The 17,412-nt window shown below is 45.7% G+C and overlaps 1 protein-coding gene across 1 annotated transcript; it reads right to left on the bottom strand.

The window, feature by feature from the left end:
- Nucleotides 1-8,512: 8,512 nt before the first annotated feature.
- Nucleotides 8,513-17,092, bottom strand: ARHGAP36 (Rho GTPase activating protein 36). The gene is made up of 11 exons (XM_043897609.1): nt 16,744-17,092; nt 15,408-15,473; nt 14,622-14,860; nt 14,190-14,382; nt 13,924-13,979; nt 13,530-13,680; nt 12,935-13,083; nt 12,592-12,768; nt 12,121-12,218; nt 11,877-11,983; nt 8,513-9,730 (listed from the first exon to the last, which is right to left on the bottom strand). The coding sequence occupies exons 1-11, from the start codon at nt 16,994-16,996 to the stop codon at nt 9,573-9,575; spliced, it is 1,647 nt and encodes a 548-aa protein (XP_043753544.1). The 5' UTR covers nt 16,997-17,092; the 3' UTR covers nt 8,513-9,572.
- Between the last annotated feature and the right edge of the window lie 320 nt (nt 17,093-17,412).

The following is a 17,412-nucleotide window of genomic DNA, read 5'->3' as shown; positions in this document are numbered from 1 at the left end:
TGTTGTTCAAGGGTCAACTGTACTCAAGGGGAAAAGGATAGTCTCTTCAATAAATAACATTGAGAAAACTGGATAAGCACAATGAAAGAATGAAATTGGAGGCCTATCCTATGGCACTCACAAAACTTACTGAAAATGAATTAAAGACAAATGTAAAACCCCAACCTATGAAACTACTAGAAGAAAACAACATGGAGGAAATCTCAACACTGGTTTTGGCAACACTTTTTTGGATACAACAGCAAAAGTAAACAAGATGGACTAAATCAAACTAAAAAGCTTTTGTATAGCAATAGAAACAATCAGCAGAATGAAAAGACAAGCTAGTGAATAAGAGAAAACATTTGTGAACCATATGTCTGATAAGGGGTTAATATCCAAAATATATGAGACTCATACAACTGAGGGTTCCCAGATAGCTCAGTTGGTAAAGAATCCTCCTGCAATGCAGGAGACCCCAGTTTGATTCCTGTGTCGCGAAGATCCCCTGGAGAAGGGAAAGGCTACCCATTCCAGTACTCTGGCCTGGAGAATTCCATGGACTGTGTAGTCCATGGGGTCACAAAGAGTCGGACGTGACTTTCACTTTCACAACTGAATAACCAAAACAAATAGTCCTATTTAAAAATGAGCTGAGGACTTGAAAAGACATTTTTCCCAAAGAAAAATGACCATTGACATACAAATGGTCAACACATACATTAAAAGGTGCTCGATGTCACTAATCATCAGGAAAATGCAAATCAAAACCACAATGAGGTGTTACCTCATATACCTTTTAGAATGGCTGTTATCAGAAAGATAAGTGATAACAAATGAAGGCAAAGATGTGGACAATAAGGAACATTGCACGTTCCTGGTAGAAACATAAGTTGATATAGCCACTATGGAAAACAGAATGGAGATTTCTCATAAAATTAAAATTACCATATGACCCAGAAATCCACTTGGGTACATATCCGAAGGAAATGAAAACAGGGTATCAAAGAGATATCTGCACTCGCATGTTTATTACAGCATTATTCATAATAGCCAATACATGGATACAACCTAAGTGTCCATCAGTGGATAAATCAATAAAGAAAGTGTGAGATCTGTATCTATATCTACACCTATATCTATCTATATAGGTAGACAAGTAGATACAGACATAGATATAGAAAGAACTTCTGTCATTTGCAACAACAAATGATGCACCTTCAAGGCATCATGCTAAGTGAAATAAGTCAGAGAGAGAAATACACATGGTATAACTTCACTTTATAAGTAGACTCTAAAAACATCAAACTCATAGAAAGAGTAGAATGGTGGCTGGGTTGCCTGAGAGGTGGGAAATAGGGAGGTATTGGTCAGTTGTAAGATGAATAATTTCCAGGAATATAATGTACAGCATGGTAACTGTAGTTTAAGTTGCTAAGAGAGTAAAGAACTCTAATGTTCTCACCATCATCACCATTACAACAAAATGGTAATTATATGAGGTAAACTATGTGTTAACTAACCTTGTTCTGGTAAACATTTTGAGAAATAAGCATGTATCAAATCATCATGTTATATACCTTAAAGTTACACAATGTTATACTCAATTATACCTCAGTAAACTGGAGGAAAATGGGCAGATGGCATGCCCCAATTTGGAGATTTATTATAAATCTAGAGTAATCAAGAAACACAGTACTTACATAAAAATAGAAAAATAGATCTATCAAACAGAGAGAAAATGCAGGAATATACATAAAATGAATGATCAACCAATTGTTGATAAAGTTATAAAGGCAATTAAAAGGAGAAATTACAGTCTATTCAATAAATGGTACTAGAAAATGTGCATATATGTGTAGAAGAAAAAAAGGAACTTCAATCTATGCCTCACACTATATATAAATTCAACTCCAAAAAATTTGTAGACACAAATAGAAAAACTAATTTTTTTTAAGTTTTAGTTTTTTAATATGATATATTACATTGATTGGCATTCCTGGTCTTCAGAGAAGCGCAAATCAAAACCACAGTGAGAAAGTATTCACACCACTAGAAGGACTGCAATAATAAAGGTAATAAAAATTGTTGACAAAAATGTAAAGAAATTGGAAATCTCATGCTTTTCTGGTAGGAACACAAAATGATAAAGTCACTTAAAAAAACTAATAGTTTCCAAAAATGTTTAAAATAGAGTCATCATATCACCCAGCAATTCCACTCCTAGTATGTATCTGAGAGAAATGAAAACGTATCTTCACATAAAAACTTGTACATGAATTTCAAAGCAGCGTTGCTTATAATAAGAGAAGAAACAATTCTTTTGGCTCTCAACTGATTATTAGATAAATAAAACCACAAAACTTCTAGGAAAAAAACAGCAGACAACAGGACCAGGAGTAAAGTGAGGCAAATGAGGGACTTGGGTACAAAACTCAAGATGTCCTCTCTCTCAGGGATTTGCACAACTTTGAGAGATACTCCTTAAATTTTATACCCTAGACCAATCATCTTCTCCGTCTGGTGCAGACTTTGAGAGAATGCTTTGAGAGAATTAGTGTGGAATAGGCAATGATTTCTTAGAAATGGCACCAAAAATAAGATCCTAAACATTTTAAACATGGTAAACTGAGCTTCATTAAAATTATAAACCTCTGCTCTTCAGAAGATTCCATTAAGAGAATGAAAAACAAGTCACAGATTGGGGAAAAAAATTATCCAGAATATAGAGAAGAACTTTCAACACTCAATCAAAAATCTCAGATAAAAATCGGCAGAAGATACTTGACCAAAGGATAGTGGAAATATGAAAAAAGTTCCAGGTTCTTCTATCCATGGAATTTTCCAGGCAAGAATACTGGAGTGGGTTGCCATTATCTACTCCAGGGGATTGATGCTGTCAAACTGGGGTGCCGGAGAAGACTCTTGAGAGTCCCTTGGAAAGCAAGGAGTTCAAACCAGTCAATACTAAAGGAAATTTACCCTGAATGTACATTGGAAGGACTGATACTGAAGCGGAAATGCCAGTACTTTGACCACCTGAGGCGAAGAGTTGACTCATTGGAAAAGACCCTGATGCTGGAAAAGATTGAGTGCAGGAGGAGAAGGGGGAGACAGAGGATGAGATGGTTGGATGGCATCACCAACTCTCTGGACATGCGTTTGAGCAAACTCCGGGAGACAATGAAGGACAGGGAAGCCTGGCATGCTGCAGTTCATGGGGTCACAAAGAGTCGGACATGATTTAGTGACTGAACAACAACTCCAGGGGATCTTCCTGATCCAGGGATCAAACCTGTGTCTCTGGCATCCCCTGTATTGGCGGGCGGATTCTTTACCACTGGGCCACGCAGGAAGCTCCAACATTATTGTTTTAGGTAAATATGAACCAAATATGGCCCATTCATAATGATAATGGAATATTATTTGACATTAAAAAAGAATGAAGTTCTGTATATGCTGTGACGTGGCTGAATCTTGAAAATATTATGCTACATGAAAGAAGTCAGTCACAAAATGTTACATACTGTGTGATTCCATTTATATGAAATGTTCAGAATAGTCAAGCCTGTAAAAATAGAAAATAGTTTGGTGGCTGCCTATACTTGGGGGATAGGGAAGATAGAACGTGACTGCTAATTAGTATGTGGTTACTTTGGGGGTGATAAAAATATTATTAAATTAGATTATAGCCATGGTTGCACAACTCTGTAAATACACTAACGATATTGTAAACTCTAAAATATAGATTGGAAATTATGAATAAATTGGAAATATCTGAATAAAGGTTTTAAGAATAACCAGACTTCTGCTCAGAGCAAGATCACATAGCCCCCTTTCTCCCAAACTCCTCCCTACCATGTACAACTATAAGCTCTGGAAATATCTTCAGAGAAAACCAAAGGAGAATCTAAAACATAGAAGAGGAAGGTTTAGGACCCTAGGACAAGAGAAACAGCACAGTACAGACATCTTATTAACTAGTATATGTGTCTGTGCTCAGTCGCTCAGTTGTGTCAGACTCTTTGCGACCCCATGGACTGTAGCCTGCCAGGCTCCTTTGTTCATGGGATTCTCCAGGCAAGAATACTGGAGTGGGTTGCCTTTCCCTTCTCCAGGGGATCTTCCTGACCCAGGGCAGGCAAATTCTTACACTGAACCACCTGGGAAGCCCTTATTAACTCTTACGGAACAGAAAAAGATGACCTAGGTCTGCCATTTCCTGAACACAAGCTTAGTTGTAGAAAGAGAAGGTGGCCTAAATATGCTCATCCTTTTTCTGGTTGAAATGAAAGGCCCACCCATAACAGTGAGCCAGGCAGCACTACAAATCCATAACAGAAAGATGGCAGGAAAACTCAAAACACTTAAAAAGTAAATTAACCTTTAGGAAATTTGAACAATATATTGAACTAAATGAAAATACAACACCTCAAAACTTGTGATACACTGTTAAAGCACTGAATATTTACATTAGAAAAGAGAAAATCAATAATCTAAGTTCCTACCTAAAGACTAGAAAAAGAAGAGGAAAATAAACAATCATAAAGCAGAAGAGAGGATGTATTTGGAATGAGTTAAATTGAAAGAGACTGCTGTTTAAGGGGAATGATGTAGAAAATGGAATATGAATGGGAGGAGAATTAGAGACGGACATGACCTAGGGTGTGCAAGAAGATTGCTGAGTGGCCTGAGGGCTCAGTTGGGGTTGGAAATTCTATTAGATGAACCAATATTTGGAGGGCTACTACATTTCTCTCATGGTGGTCATTATGAGATTGGAGAAATCAAATGCTTAAAAGGACCCAAGATTGAGAGTAAATAGTACAGAGGTGGTATTTCCAGGATAAGGGGATGAAGATACGTGAATTAATATACCCTGAGATCCTGCCTGGATAAGAAAAGAAGGGAAGAGAAAAGAAAATGCTTGGGGTACTGGGCATCTCAACAAGACCAAATAGCAGATGATGTGGGATCCAGCTATTGTTATGAGATTTGAGTCATAACGGGATACTGGAGTTGAGTCTTTGGAAGTGAAATCATGCCCAGTGATGCCAGGTGGCTGCAGGCAGTTGAAATGCTAAGAAATTAAAGGATGAAAGGCCAAGTTGTGTGGGATGGACCTTCCATGGAGATATTGAGGTCACCTAGAAAGAGGACAGGACTTGGAAGTGTCAAGGAAGCCTGTTGAGTTGGCCCTTCAAGTATGGGGAAGAGAGAGAATAATACCCATATCTACTCACCATTCTCAGTCCCAACTCCTTGGTTGGTAGTCAGCACTAGGGAGGACTGTAGGGGAAGCAATTAGATCAGGAAAAAACCTGGTGTCAGGGAAGGCCAGGAAGTGAAGGGAAGGTTTTGAATCGATCTACTCACCTGCTCGCTATCTGGTTCATTTATTGATCTTCAAGCTGAGTGGGAAAAGCACAGGTAAACTCTTCCAAGGACACGTGGTACTATTTTGGCCCCGTGAAGTCCTGGAATGGATGAGCTCTGTATGTTCTGCTGGTTTTAATATCTGTGAGTCCTTGATATAACTGCTAGAATCTGCCTGAGATGTCACAGTTACTGTCTAATGGCTTGTTTGAAGAAAGGATCTATAAGGAAGGAACCTGAAGCCTGCTTGTTAAAAGTGCAAATCCAAACCAAAGAAACTGAGTGCAGACATCTCAGTGCCTCTTTGTGTCAGAGGAAGAATCCTAAAATTTTAGAATAAGCCAGTCTAGTCAAGCTATGGTTTTTCCAGTAGTCCTGTATGGATGTGAGAGTTGGACTATAAAGAAAGCTGAGCGCTGAAGAATTGATGCTTTTGAACTGTGGTGCTGGAGAAGACTCTTGAGAGTCCCTTGGACTGCAAGGAGATCCAACCAGCCCATCCTAAAGGAGATCAGTCCTGGGTGTTCATTGGAAGGACTGATGCTGAAGCTAAAACTCCAGTACTTTGGCCACCTGATGTGAAGAAATGACTCATTTGAAAAGACCCTGATGCTGGGAAAGATCGAAGGCAGGAGGAGAAGGGGACGACAGAGGATGAGATGGTTGGATGGCATCACCAAGTCAATGGACATGAATGTGAGTAAGCTCTGGGAGTTGGTGATGGACAGGGAAGCCTGGCATGCTGCAATCCATGGGGTCGCAAAGAGTCGGACATGACTGAGCGACTGAACTGAACTGAATATAATCCAGTGGTTAAATTTTGAAGACCGGCTGTTTTCCACTAACCAGATGTGTAGTTTGGGCGGGTTATTTGACCTCTGTGTATCTCATTTTCCTCAAGAAGAAAAATGAGCATAACAGTAACATGTATCTAATAGAGTTGCTGGGAATATTTTTTTAAATGATGCATGTAAAGCTTTAAATATATTTCAAAGAGCTCAATATGTGTGAACTTTCATTATGTTATTATAAAATAATCATTATTATAGGAAGGACCCAATATTACATTTCTGCTGTCAGTAAAACTCTACAGAAGGAAATATCCTAAAGCAAAGTGTTCAAAAATAAATAATACACACCATTCCTCTTTCTGGAAGCCTGTCCCTGACATGGGAAGTTTCTGAGCACGTCATGAAGTCTTAGGATTTCAAGAAAGTTTGGCCGTCCCATCAGTCAAACAGAAGCATGTTCTCTTGCCCTTGGAAATCATGTCTCCAGGTGTTTCTAGGTTTGCATTTTTGACAATCCAGGGGGAATTTCTTAGTTGAGAACACTGAGTGATCTCTCCCTTTATTCCCCTTTTCCCCACCTCTTAGAGGGCCTCCTCTTAAGTTTTATTCTTTCCCCATACTTCTCCTTTATCCCTTCTTCCATTTTACTCTCCTTCATCACACACCACACCCCTTTATTCTTTCTCACATCTTATTCCACTTCTCCGCATCACTTCTATTCTTCACCACCCCTCTTCTTCATTCTTCATCACCCTACTTTATTCCACCTCACTTCTTTATTCCACTTCTCTCCATGCCCTTATTTCATATCACCCCTCCCCTTTATTCCCCAACACTTTCCTTTATCCCACCTATCTCTTGTTTACTCCAACTCACCCCCTTTATTCCTCTCCATCCTTTTATCCCATGTCACCACTTCCTCTCCATTCCTCATCACCTGCTCTCCTTTACCCCACATCACCTCCCTGTATCCAGCTTGCCTCTATTCCACCTCACTTTTATTCTACCTTACCCCCTTTATTCCACCTCACCCTCTTCATTCAGTTTCTCTCCATCCCTTTATCCCATGTCACCCCCTGCCCTCTATTACTTATCACCTGCTCTCCTTTATCCCACATCACCTCCATCTTGATGGAGCTTGCCAGCTTGCCTTGCTTATCCAGCTTGCCTCTATTCCACCTCACCACTTTTATTCTACCTTACCCTCTTTATTCCACCTCACCCTCTTTATTCAGTTTCTCTCCACCCCTTTATCCCATGTCACCCCCTGCCCTCTATTACTTATCACCTGCTCTCCTTTATCCCACATCACCCCCTCTGTACCTCACCTCACCCCTTTATTCCACCTCACCTTTATACTATTTCTCTCCACCCCTTTATCCCATACCACCCTTCTCCATTCCTCATGACCTGCTCTCCTTTATGCCATATCATCCCCCTGTATCCAACTCTCCCCTTTATTCCACCTCCCCCACCTTATTCCACCTCACCCCCTCTATTGCACCTCACCCCCTTTATTCAACTTCTCTCCATCCCTTTATCCCATGTCACCACTTCCTCTCTACTCATCACCTGCTCTTCTTTATCCCACATCACCTCCCTGTATCCCACTTGCCTCTTTATTCCACCTCACAACTTTTATTCCACTTTACCCCCTTTATTCCTTTATTCAGTTTCTCTCCATCCTTTTATCCCATGTCACCCCCGCCCTCTATTCCTTATCACCTGCTCTCCTTTATCACACCTCACCCCTTTATTCCCCCTCCCCTTTATTCCATCTCACCCCCTCTATTACACCTCATCCCTTTTATTAAATTTCTCTCCATCCCTTTACCTCATCACCCCTCCCCTCTATTCATCACCTGCCCTCCTTTATGCCATATCACCCATGTATCCCATCTCCCTTTATTCAATTTCTCCTTCCCTTTATCCCATGTCACCCCCTCCCCTTTACTCACCACCTGCTCTCCTTTATGCCATATCACCCCGTATCCCACCTCCTCCCTTTATTCCACACCACTCCCCTTTATTCAATTTCTCTCGATCTCATTACCCCATCTCACCCCCTCCCGACTCATCACCCACTCTTCTTATCCCACCCCCATATGCCACCTCATCCCCCCTTTATTATATCTCACCCCCTTTATTCCATTTTTCTCCATCCCCTTATTCCACAGCACCCCTTCCCCTTTATTCCACTGACTTCGTCCCTTTATACCATGTCACCCCTCCCCTTTATTTCACATCACCCTCTTCTCTTTTGTTCTTCTTCCCCACCTCGCTTTCCCCTTCAGCTCCAGCCAGAGCTTCCCAACTCACCAACAAAATTTCACAAAAAGACAAAAAACAAACCAGTAAGCCACGAATATGCTGCTGCCACAATACAGATGTTTATTAAGGATTAAATGCCAGAGAAGTTTTAACTATCACAAATCTTCGAGCTCTGTGGTTGTTACCCATTGTGTGATCAATTTCTATCCCTCAATACAGTACACTCTTCATTCTATGGACCTTGGCCGTTGTTACGCCTCAATAACAGCTATAATTTTGGATGTCATACGTAACCCATATCTGTGTGTTACCGGAGCATGTCCCGCAAATTTGTACTGTCCCGCATAGAGGAACTACAGAGATGATAATTTAGAACTTTTGTAATCAGGTGAGTTTTACTACTTGGAACTACGTGTTCATACCTAACTAGCTGTTTTGCTGACAACAGGATGTGCCTGCCAGCTCTCTGTAAAATGGATCTAGGTAATAAAGTCAAATTTTTCCTCTAACTTTTGACTCCAGAAAAGCTCGTTGGGTTTCTCAGTATTTGGGGAGTAGCTGTTTGAAGAACCACTGGCCTGAATAATTTGGAAAATTTATCCTGAGGCAGTGGAGTGACTGCGGGGACACGGCTATGAGTTGGTGTGACATGATCGAGCATTAATTGTTAGTCAGCTGTCAGGAGGCTGACCTAACATCCTAGCATGCGTCTTGAGGGCCTTTCCAATTGAGCTCTTAGGAGGAGGGTAGGAAAGTCAGGAAAAGCATGCAATCCCCTTTGGGGGAGGGAAAGCACCTCGAGATTTGCGAGCTTCTCTGGGACAGGTATTTTACCACAAATGTCACATCAATGAAAGGGACGGCTGAAGTAAGGGGAAAGCCAGGATCAGGGGTAAAAGAGAGAGGCAAGGTAGCACCAGGGCGCCTGAGCATGACACAGAAACATCTCTGCTTTTACCAGCAGAAGGAACCAAACATCCCCAGGAAAGGGGCTGGCAGTGTGTTTGGAATTCTCAGCCTGACCCGAGCCATCAGGTAGAACTCCTGCTTACCCTCAGATCTTTACCTTCGAGACTCTCCTTAATGTTTCCTGTGACATCCCAGGTCTACCCCCACCCTTTCCCCCTGTCCGGCACCACAGAGAAGGAAAAACATCTAAGGAAAGAAGTAGCCGCTGCCAGTTTTGGCCTCCTTCTCCCGGGGCACACGGAGCAATGGGCGGTCTTGCTCCAGAATGAGGGGGTTACCCGCTCCTTCCTCATCGTCATGGGAACGGGCAGTGCCGGGAGGCACAGCTGGCTCCTCAGAGGAACCTGGAAAATAGTAACAATGTTAACTCATGGTTCTAGACTTCAGACGTTGCACAGCACCCAAGAGACTAAGATCTAATTTTGAGTTTCAAATACAGTATGAAGCAAGAAGTTAGGGCAGAAGTGATTATCCCCATTTAACATGTAAGAAAACTGAAGCTTAACAGTAGAACATATATCTGTATATCTAGGCCCAGTGTGGGGGATGGAGGGTAAGAGGGCAAGGCCGTGTTAGAGAAAAGAGTCAGACAGATACCCCATGCTCAGAGCAAATGGAAACTACCACCAGGGAAGCGGGGAAGAGGGCGGCCTCCTAACAGCCACCACCACCCTACAGCCAGCCTGACTAATTTTACTAAGCAAAGGAGTAACAAAGCCGGACCCAGAAGCTTACAGAACTTCATGGAGAGGCGAAAGCAGGCGTTGTTCTTCAGTGACTCCAAGAAGGACCTGTAGTCCATGACTTGGCCAAGCTGAGACTGGTTCTTAAAGAAGGTGATATCTACAAGAAATGTAACATCTGCATCTTCTTGGCGGAACCAGACGGTCTTTGGATTCTGAACTTCTTTCAAGTCAACGATGTAAGGCACTGGGACTGTTTCCGTATTCATGATTTCTTCAAGATTGACAGCTAGGTCTGGCTGAGGGTCTGGAATTGTACTGAGAATGGAAACATCTTCAAGCTCTGCAGTCACATTAACTTCATCTTCTTCAAAAGTGTTGCCTAAGTCTTTCTGAAAAACTGGAATTTCGTTGCGAATTTGAGTGTCCTTAGGCTCTGGAACCACACTGAGAACTGAGTCTTCAAGATCGGGATTTTCTTCGGAGTCTTGGATTTCATGGACAGCAGCAGTTTCTTCGCGTCCAGAGATTTCTTCAACATCTGAGGTTTCTTCATTGCTCAGTATTCCATTTTCATCTGAGGATTCTTCCTGGCTTTGAATTTCATCAGTATCAGAGACATCTTCGGGGCTTGTTACCACATGGCGAGTGGGGACCTCTTCAGGACTGGAGTATTCTTCAGAGCCTGCAATTCCATTGATTTCTGGAATTTCTTCAGTAGCTGAGGTTTCTTCATTTGGGACTCCATCAAGAGCTGGAACCTCTTCAAGATTGGGGTCTTCTTCAGAGTCTGAGAGTCCACTGATCTCTGGGGCTTCTTCATGATTTGGGATTTCATGACCACCAGGAGCTTCTTCAGGGATTGGGACTTCATGACCACCAGGGGCTTCTTCAGGGATTGGGACCACATGAACGCCAGGAGCTTCTTCAGGGATTGGGACCACATGAACACCTGGGACTTCATCATAATCAAACTCTTCATCAGAGTCTGAAATCCCATTGATTTCTGGGGCTTCTTGGTGGTCTGGAACTTCTTCAGCATTTAAGGCTTCATCATTTGGGATTTCCTCAAGGCCTAGAACATTGTCAAGATTGGGGTCTTCTCCAAATTCTGGGTCTTCATCATTATCGGAGTCATTGGCATGGTCTGGAATTTCATCAAGGTCAGAGGCTTCTTCATTGTCTGGGATTTCATTAGGATCTGAGGCTTCTTCAATGTTTGGGACAGCATCAAGATATGGAACTTCTGCGAGGTTGAGGTTTTGGTAGTCTTCAACATCTTGTCCTTCATCAAGGTCGTGGTCTGGGTATTCTCCAAGGTTTGGGACTTCTTGCACATCTGGAACTATGTCAGGGCCCGGAATAAAATCAAAATATGGTATTTCTTCGAAGTCTGGAATTTCAATGAGGTCTGGAATTTCATCATCAGCACCTAGAATGTCCTCAAAGAGAGGAAGATCATCCAAATTCAGGGCATCATCATCATTGTTATCGTCACTGTCATCGTCATCATAATCATCATCATCTTCATCAAGCTCTGGAATGCCTTCGAGATGCGGGCCTTGAATCTCAAGGTCATATGGAATTGCAAGACCTTGAAGTTCAGCAAAGGCTAATCCTTGATTGAGATATTCAAATACTAGTTCTTCATTGACTGACATATCATCGTCAGAGGACTCGTCTTCTTGAAGGGGCTCATCTTCAGCAAAGACCTGGCCTTCAGCAAGGCCCTGACCTTCACCAAGGGACTCACCTGCAGCAAAGGCCTGACCTTCAGCAAGGGTCTGACCGCCAGCAGGGAACTGACCTTCATCAAAGGGCTTGCTTTGACCAAGGATAGCAGCCCGGGCTTCAGCAGAGGTTTCCACTGGGTCAGAAAGTAAAGCGTCCTCTTCCATTTTTATTCGTGCACTCCTAAAGGGGAATGAATTTGAAAAAGCAAGTCAGTTGATCTACTTGGGTTGACTTAACATAAAGATGACCTGGGGTCAGAAGCCCCCATAGGAGATCCTCCTTCAGGCTAAGCATGAACAAACCCAGAAAACACTCACTGGATCTTCCTCAAATTCCTGCGTCTGATAAAATCAAGGGCTTCAGGGCTGGATTTCCACACACGCTTAGCAACCTGCTTCTGAATATGGGGAGGCACCTGAGAGTAAAATTAGCAAGGTTAGCAGTTATTACACAGCATTTTAAAAATCTATACTCTTCTCTATCAGGTACCCAGAACTGAAGGCACCACGTGCAGCTAATGTAGGAAGGACTTTTATTTATTTATTTTTTAATTTATTTTTATTTATTTATTTATTTTTTTCAATTATTTTTATTAGTTGGAGGCTAATTATTTCGCAACATTGCAGTGGGTTTTGTCATACATTGACATGAGGAAGGACTTTTAGACTGGGAGATTTGTGGCTGCCTGCTTCAGCTATCCCTCAGGGATGCATGTAGAACTCTTCCTGGTCTTGGGAACAGGAGAGAGAGAGAGAGCTGTGAAACAAGTGTCCAAAGCTTCCACCTACCTGGAAGAGGACATCCCAGTTATCAATCATGGCACGGACCACACTGACGGAGGCAACATAGTGGTCAATCCCCAGTCTGGTTTTCCTGGACTCCCTCTTGGCAGATGCCCCCTTCTTCAGGAGAGCAGATCCAAACACCAAAGCCAAATTGGTGGACGTCATACGATTGCCTGAAACCTAGGTAAAAGGAAAGCAGGAAGTGATCAACTCAGAAGCAGTAATGGCAATTACACAAATAGAAGGGTCGCTTTTGTTCTTGTTATGCGCTCTCTCTCTCTCTCTCATATATTCCCACACATGTCCCCTGCTATGAACCTCACTACCCTTTCCCAGAGCTTTTTACCAATTGTCCATCATTGCCAATGGAGTCCTCGCAGTTCTCAGTGACCTTATGCAGGACCTTCAGCAGACGTTCGAGGGTGTCACTGTGGCAAGGTGGCATCAGGTAAACCAGCAATTGCAGGGCAGAAAGCTGATCCTGTGGCTTCAGCGCTAGAGGGAGGAAACCAGGGGCTGGCTTAGGGGGCAGCCCGTGGCAGCAGCCTGACACAAAGCAAGCTGTGATTCTGGTTGAAAATTGCTGAAGGTTATGGGGAAGGTACCTAGGCATCTTTTCTTTGCTCATTCCCCTGGCATTTGTGCCCAGGATCCCTAAAACCCAGAAGTGCTCCCATCAAAATGAGGCCCCCCAAAAAAGACCCCCGCCTCTACAGAATCTAGGTTTTACTTTGCCTTGAGAGGGTACACACAGCCTCAAGAAGCTTAGAGAGATTTCCAAAGAACAGACTTGTAATGGAATCTGGAGAGGTATTTTCATCTTCTGCTATTCATTTTGCCTTAGTGCCTTGGGGTCTTGCAGTCTGAGCTGTCCCCAGAACCCCACATCCCTTGTACTATATTTCTTTTCCCTGCCCAGCAAGGGAGAGCGGAAGGCTCACTGGCTGTCTGGAGGAAGGACATGTACAGATCATCTGGCAGCAACGAGTCCTTCATGTCCCGGAAAAACTCCTTGAGGAGTGCGGCCACATCGTGTACATTCTGAGAGTCATCCAGCACCACATCCAGACCTTGGTCAAATTCTTCACGGAGCTAGAAGAAGAAAATACTGCCAGTGAAGGCTCTGCCCACCACAGCCTTCCTTCTGGCCACTCCGTCAATAAATCTCAGCCCTCAGTAGAGGTAGTTGGCTATATTGTGTGCCTGAGGGGCTAGAAAGAAGACCATACTCCCCTCACCAGGCATGACAGTCTCTTCAGGTCTATGGGGGAGCCCCCACCCCACCTGCTTTTTCTGACTGAAGGGACAAAAGTGTGAACGTAGTTGATTTATTACCTTACGCACTCTCTTCTCAGAATATTCCAGGGTGAAAATCCCCACTGCGCTTAAGCCTGAAAGAAAAGGCCAAGGGAAGCTCAGCCTCTCTGCTCACCCCTCCCCCAGCACTGCCCTTTTCCGCCTCCACCGCATGCCAACCCCAACTGGTGGCAGGAATGTTGCAAGCCCTTCCTCCCTTGACCTCTTGCCCTTCCCCATCTCTAGAATACGGGTCTCTTTAATTGCCTTCCACCTTGATTTCACCGCCATTCTTGGCCCCTTACCATGTTTCTCTATGAAGCTGCAGCAAGCCTCAACAACATGGGGGATTTGCTTAGCAATCGGATTGAGGCTCATTTTCCTTTTGGATCCCAGAAGTCGCTGGCCAATTGGAAAGGAAATCCTGAAAAGTTGCAGGGTCTGCAGTAGCAGGGCCCCACCCTCCAGTTCAGCCAGGCTGTCCACAGAAACTGCGCCCTGTGGAGAAACACAGACTCTGTGAAAATGGGGGAGCCGTGGGGGGGGTGGCGCGGTGTCACTCCGGACCTTCCTAAAGATTGCGTCACGTTCGCAACAGGAGACATGTTCTTACACCCCTCCAACGCGTTCTGTTCAGCAACCCCTTCCCTCTGAGGACACAGGTCTTGACCCTCCCGCCCCACATCCCAGACACTTCACGAAGGGCCCCCGCCTGAAACCTGGAAGGTCGAACTCACTCTACGCCCACGGCGAGTAAACTCCTGGGGCAGGAAGGGCTCATCCCGTCGGCGACTGAAAAAGCGCCGGAAGCGGCCAAACATTCTTTGCACCGCGTTTCCCCGACGACGACCGGTTGTAGCGGGACCGGCGGCTTCTTCAATCTGCATCGCGGCTCTCAGTTCAAGTTGCTTGCGACGGGTAAGCTCGTTCACCAGCACCTCTTCCAGACGAATGCCAAAGGTCTTGAGGGATACGGCTTGGGAGCCAGGGAGAGAAGGAATGAGAAACGTCAACGCTCCACAGTGCTTAAATCGGGAGGAACTGCAGGGTCTGTAGCCCTCCTCTAAGCAACCACCCCCAGCCACCCCCACCCCGCCGGACCCGCAGCGCCCCTCCCCCGGGAGGGAACCAAAGAAACCCTACGGTGATCTGGCTGAACGACTCAGCTCCACTCCACTACCCCGGCAAGGTCCCAGCCTTAAGACCTGCCAGGGGGTGACCACCTTGAAGCAATGAGGGCAGTTTCTTCTGGGCGATTTGTCTGGGGTAGATTCACTGGGGATCAGACCTGATGGGACTGCTCAGCACTCCAGCAACTAATGCGCCATTTCCTGAAACCATACCCTGCGGGGTTTCTGGAAGCCGGGGGTGGGGGAGGGGGGAGGAGGAAGGGGGAGGAGGAAGGGCGAGGGGGAAGGGAGGGGACGGGGGACAGCAAGTCCCCCCAGGGGCAGTGGTTCTCCAATGCAGGAGGGGGAAGCATGCTGTTTCTTTCTAAGGAAAGTACAGTAAGAGACCCTCACCCCTCTCTTGTCCTCTCAGAATCAGAAACCACTTCTCCAAGGTGTTTGGACGGTCAGTAGGTAGAGCTATGGGAAGAGAAAAAACGAAAATACACGCACTCTCATACAAAAAAGATTTGAAAAGTGACTAAAACATCGCAGTGCACTGATCCCCAGGGACTAAGGGGGGGGGGGGGGGAGGGAGGGGCAAACAGCTTTGTCTTGTCCTCCCGAAGTGTTTTGCTTTCACTCAGCCTCAGTTTCCCCATTTGAAAACGGGACCCATTCTGTTTACCCCCCGAGACTCCAAGGATGTCACCACACCAGATCGCGTACAGCGCCGCGTGCGCAGCGCGCATCTCGTTACGCACCAGCAGTAGCTCAACACGACGCTTAAACCTGAGATTCCAGGGCTGCGCGGCCGCGGGACAGCGCAACAGGCGAGGGGAGGGGCTCTGCCTGCGGCGCCCGGGCGAGTAGGGGTCGCTAAGTTACTGCGGGCGCGCTCGTTCCCGGGGGGCCAGCGGCTCCCCGCGCTGCTGCGGCAGGAGAAGCGGCGACCGCCGCTGGCCCCGCACTGCGACCCCCGCAGCGGCGGCTGCCCGCGGGGTCTCCTCGCCCTTCGCTGCGCTCCTATTTTCGGCTGCGCCCGCCGCGCGCGCGCCTGGCGAGCCCAGTGCCCCCTGCACTTTTCATCACTGCGGCGGCGCCCCTTGGGCTCGCGCGACCCCCCCCCCACCTCCCCTCTGCCGCCCAATCTGCACCCGCACCGGGGAGACCCCCGGGGCTCTTCGACCCCCGTCCCGCGCTGGGTCCCGCTCGCTCCTCGGCAGCCCGCCGAGGTGGGCAGCGCTCCAGGCGCACCTCCCGCCGCCGCTCCCCGCACCCGCATCCGCCCTCCCGCTACTCGCCGGGATTGGCGCGTCTCTCCCTCCGTCTCGCTATCTCCCTCCAACTCTTGGTCTCTCAACCGCGCTGTCTCTGTCTGTCCCAGTCCCCTCGGAGTGTCTCTCTGCGCCTCCATCTCGTCCCGACTCGTTCTGGTACCGCACTTGGTCCGTCTGTCTCTTCACCTGTCCTCTGTCCACCTGTCCGTCTCTGATATCTGCCTGTCTCACTGCCCCTCAAGCCCCCAAGCTTCGACCCAACTCAACTCATCTTTACCTCTTCCCAGTTGACCAAACACCCCTCAAGTCCCACTCCCTCGGTTATCCAGGAGCCGGGAGAACCGGCCAGGTCCGAGACCGGAGGAGAGTCCCTCCCACCCCTCGACCCCAAACCCCCAATTCGTTCCGCCCGGCCCGGAGGGTCCACTCAGCCCGAAGGCGAGGATGCCACATACCGGGGTACTGCTCACCTCTTTCAGGTTTGAATTCAGAGAGGAACTGCCTGGCCACGAGTTCGTGGTAAGCAGTCTCTTGCAGCTTCAGACGCTCCAGCTCAGAGAGGCTATGTATTGAGATCATCTTGGCCCTGCGGTTCGGGTTGTGTCCTGGGGCTCCTCCCAGGACGTTCACTAAAAAAATCAAGGCAGACAACAACAGCAAAGGGGGCATGATTCTGGGGTACCGCGTCTTTGCTGTCTTCAGAAAAGGAATGCAGCCACCCATTCTGCAATCATCGGATGATTATGAGGACTGCATCATCCAATTGTCTCTGGACCTGGTGGAGAGAACTCTGGGGGGCGGGGAGGGTGATAAAGAGGGAGGGAAAACTGGGAGGCGGCTTAACCCTCAAGCTGAGCTGCCTCTGGCTGCTTATTTAAAAAAAAAAAAAAAAAAACTCCAACTTTAAAAAAAAAAAAAAAACCAGCCCTGAGCCGACAGTCCAGAAAAGAAAAAACCTAATTGGGCAAAAAAGAAGAAAAAAAGATTTTAAAAAACCCCTACCACCAACCTTACTTAAAAATTTTAAATGAAAATTAAGATAAGAATAAGGTAATGTTCTTCCATTAATTATTTAGAACACTGATGAAGTTTATTTTTATTTTTTAATGATAATGCTTGACGCTGTTCAGTTTGGGTGA

Source organism: Cervus elaphus, chromosome X, assembly GCF_910594005.1.
Source record: "Cervus elaphus chromosome X, mCerEla1.1, whole genome shotgun sequence".
NCBI classification, from domain to species: Eukaryota; Metazoa; Chordata; class Mammalia; order Artiodactyla; family Cervidae; genus Cervus; species Cervus elaphus.
This window is presented reverse-complemented; position numbering and strand designations above follow the sequence as displayed.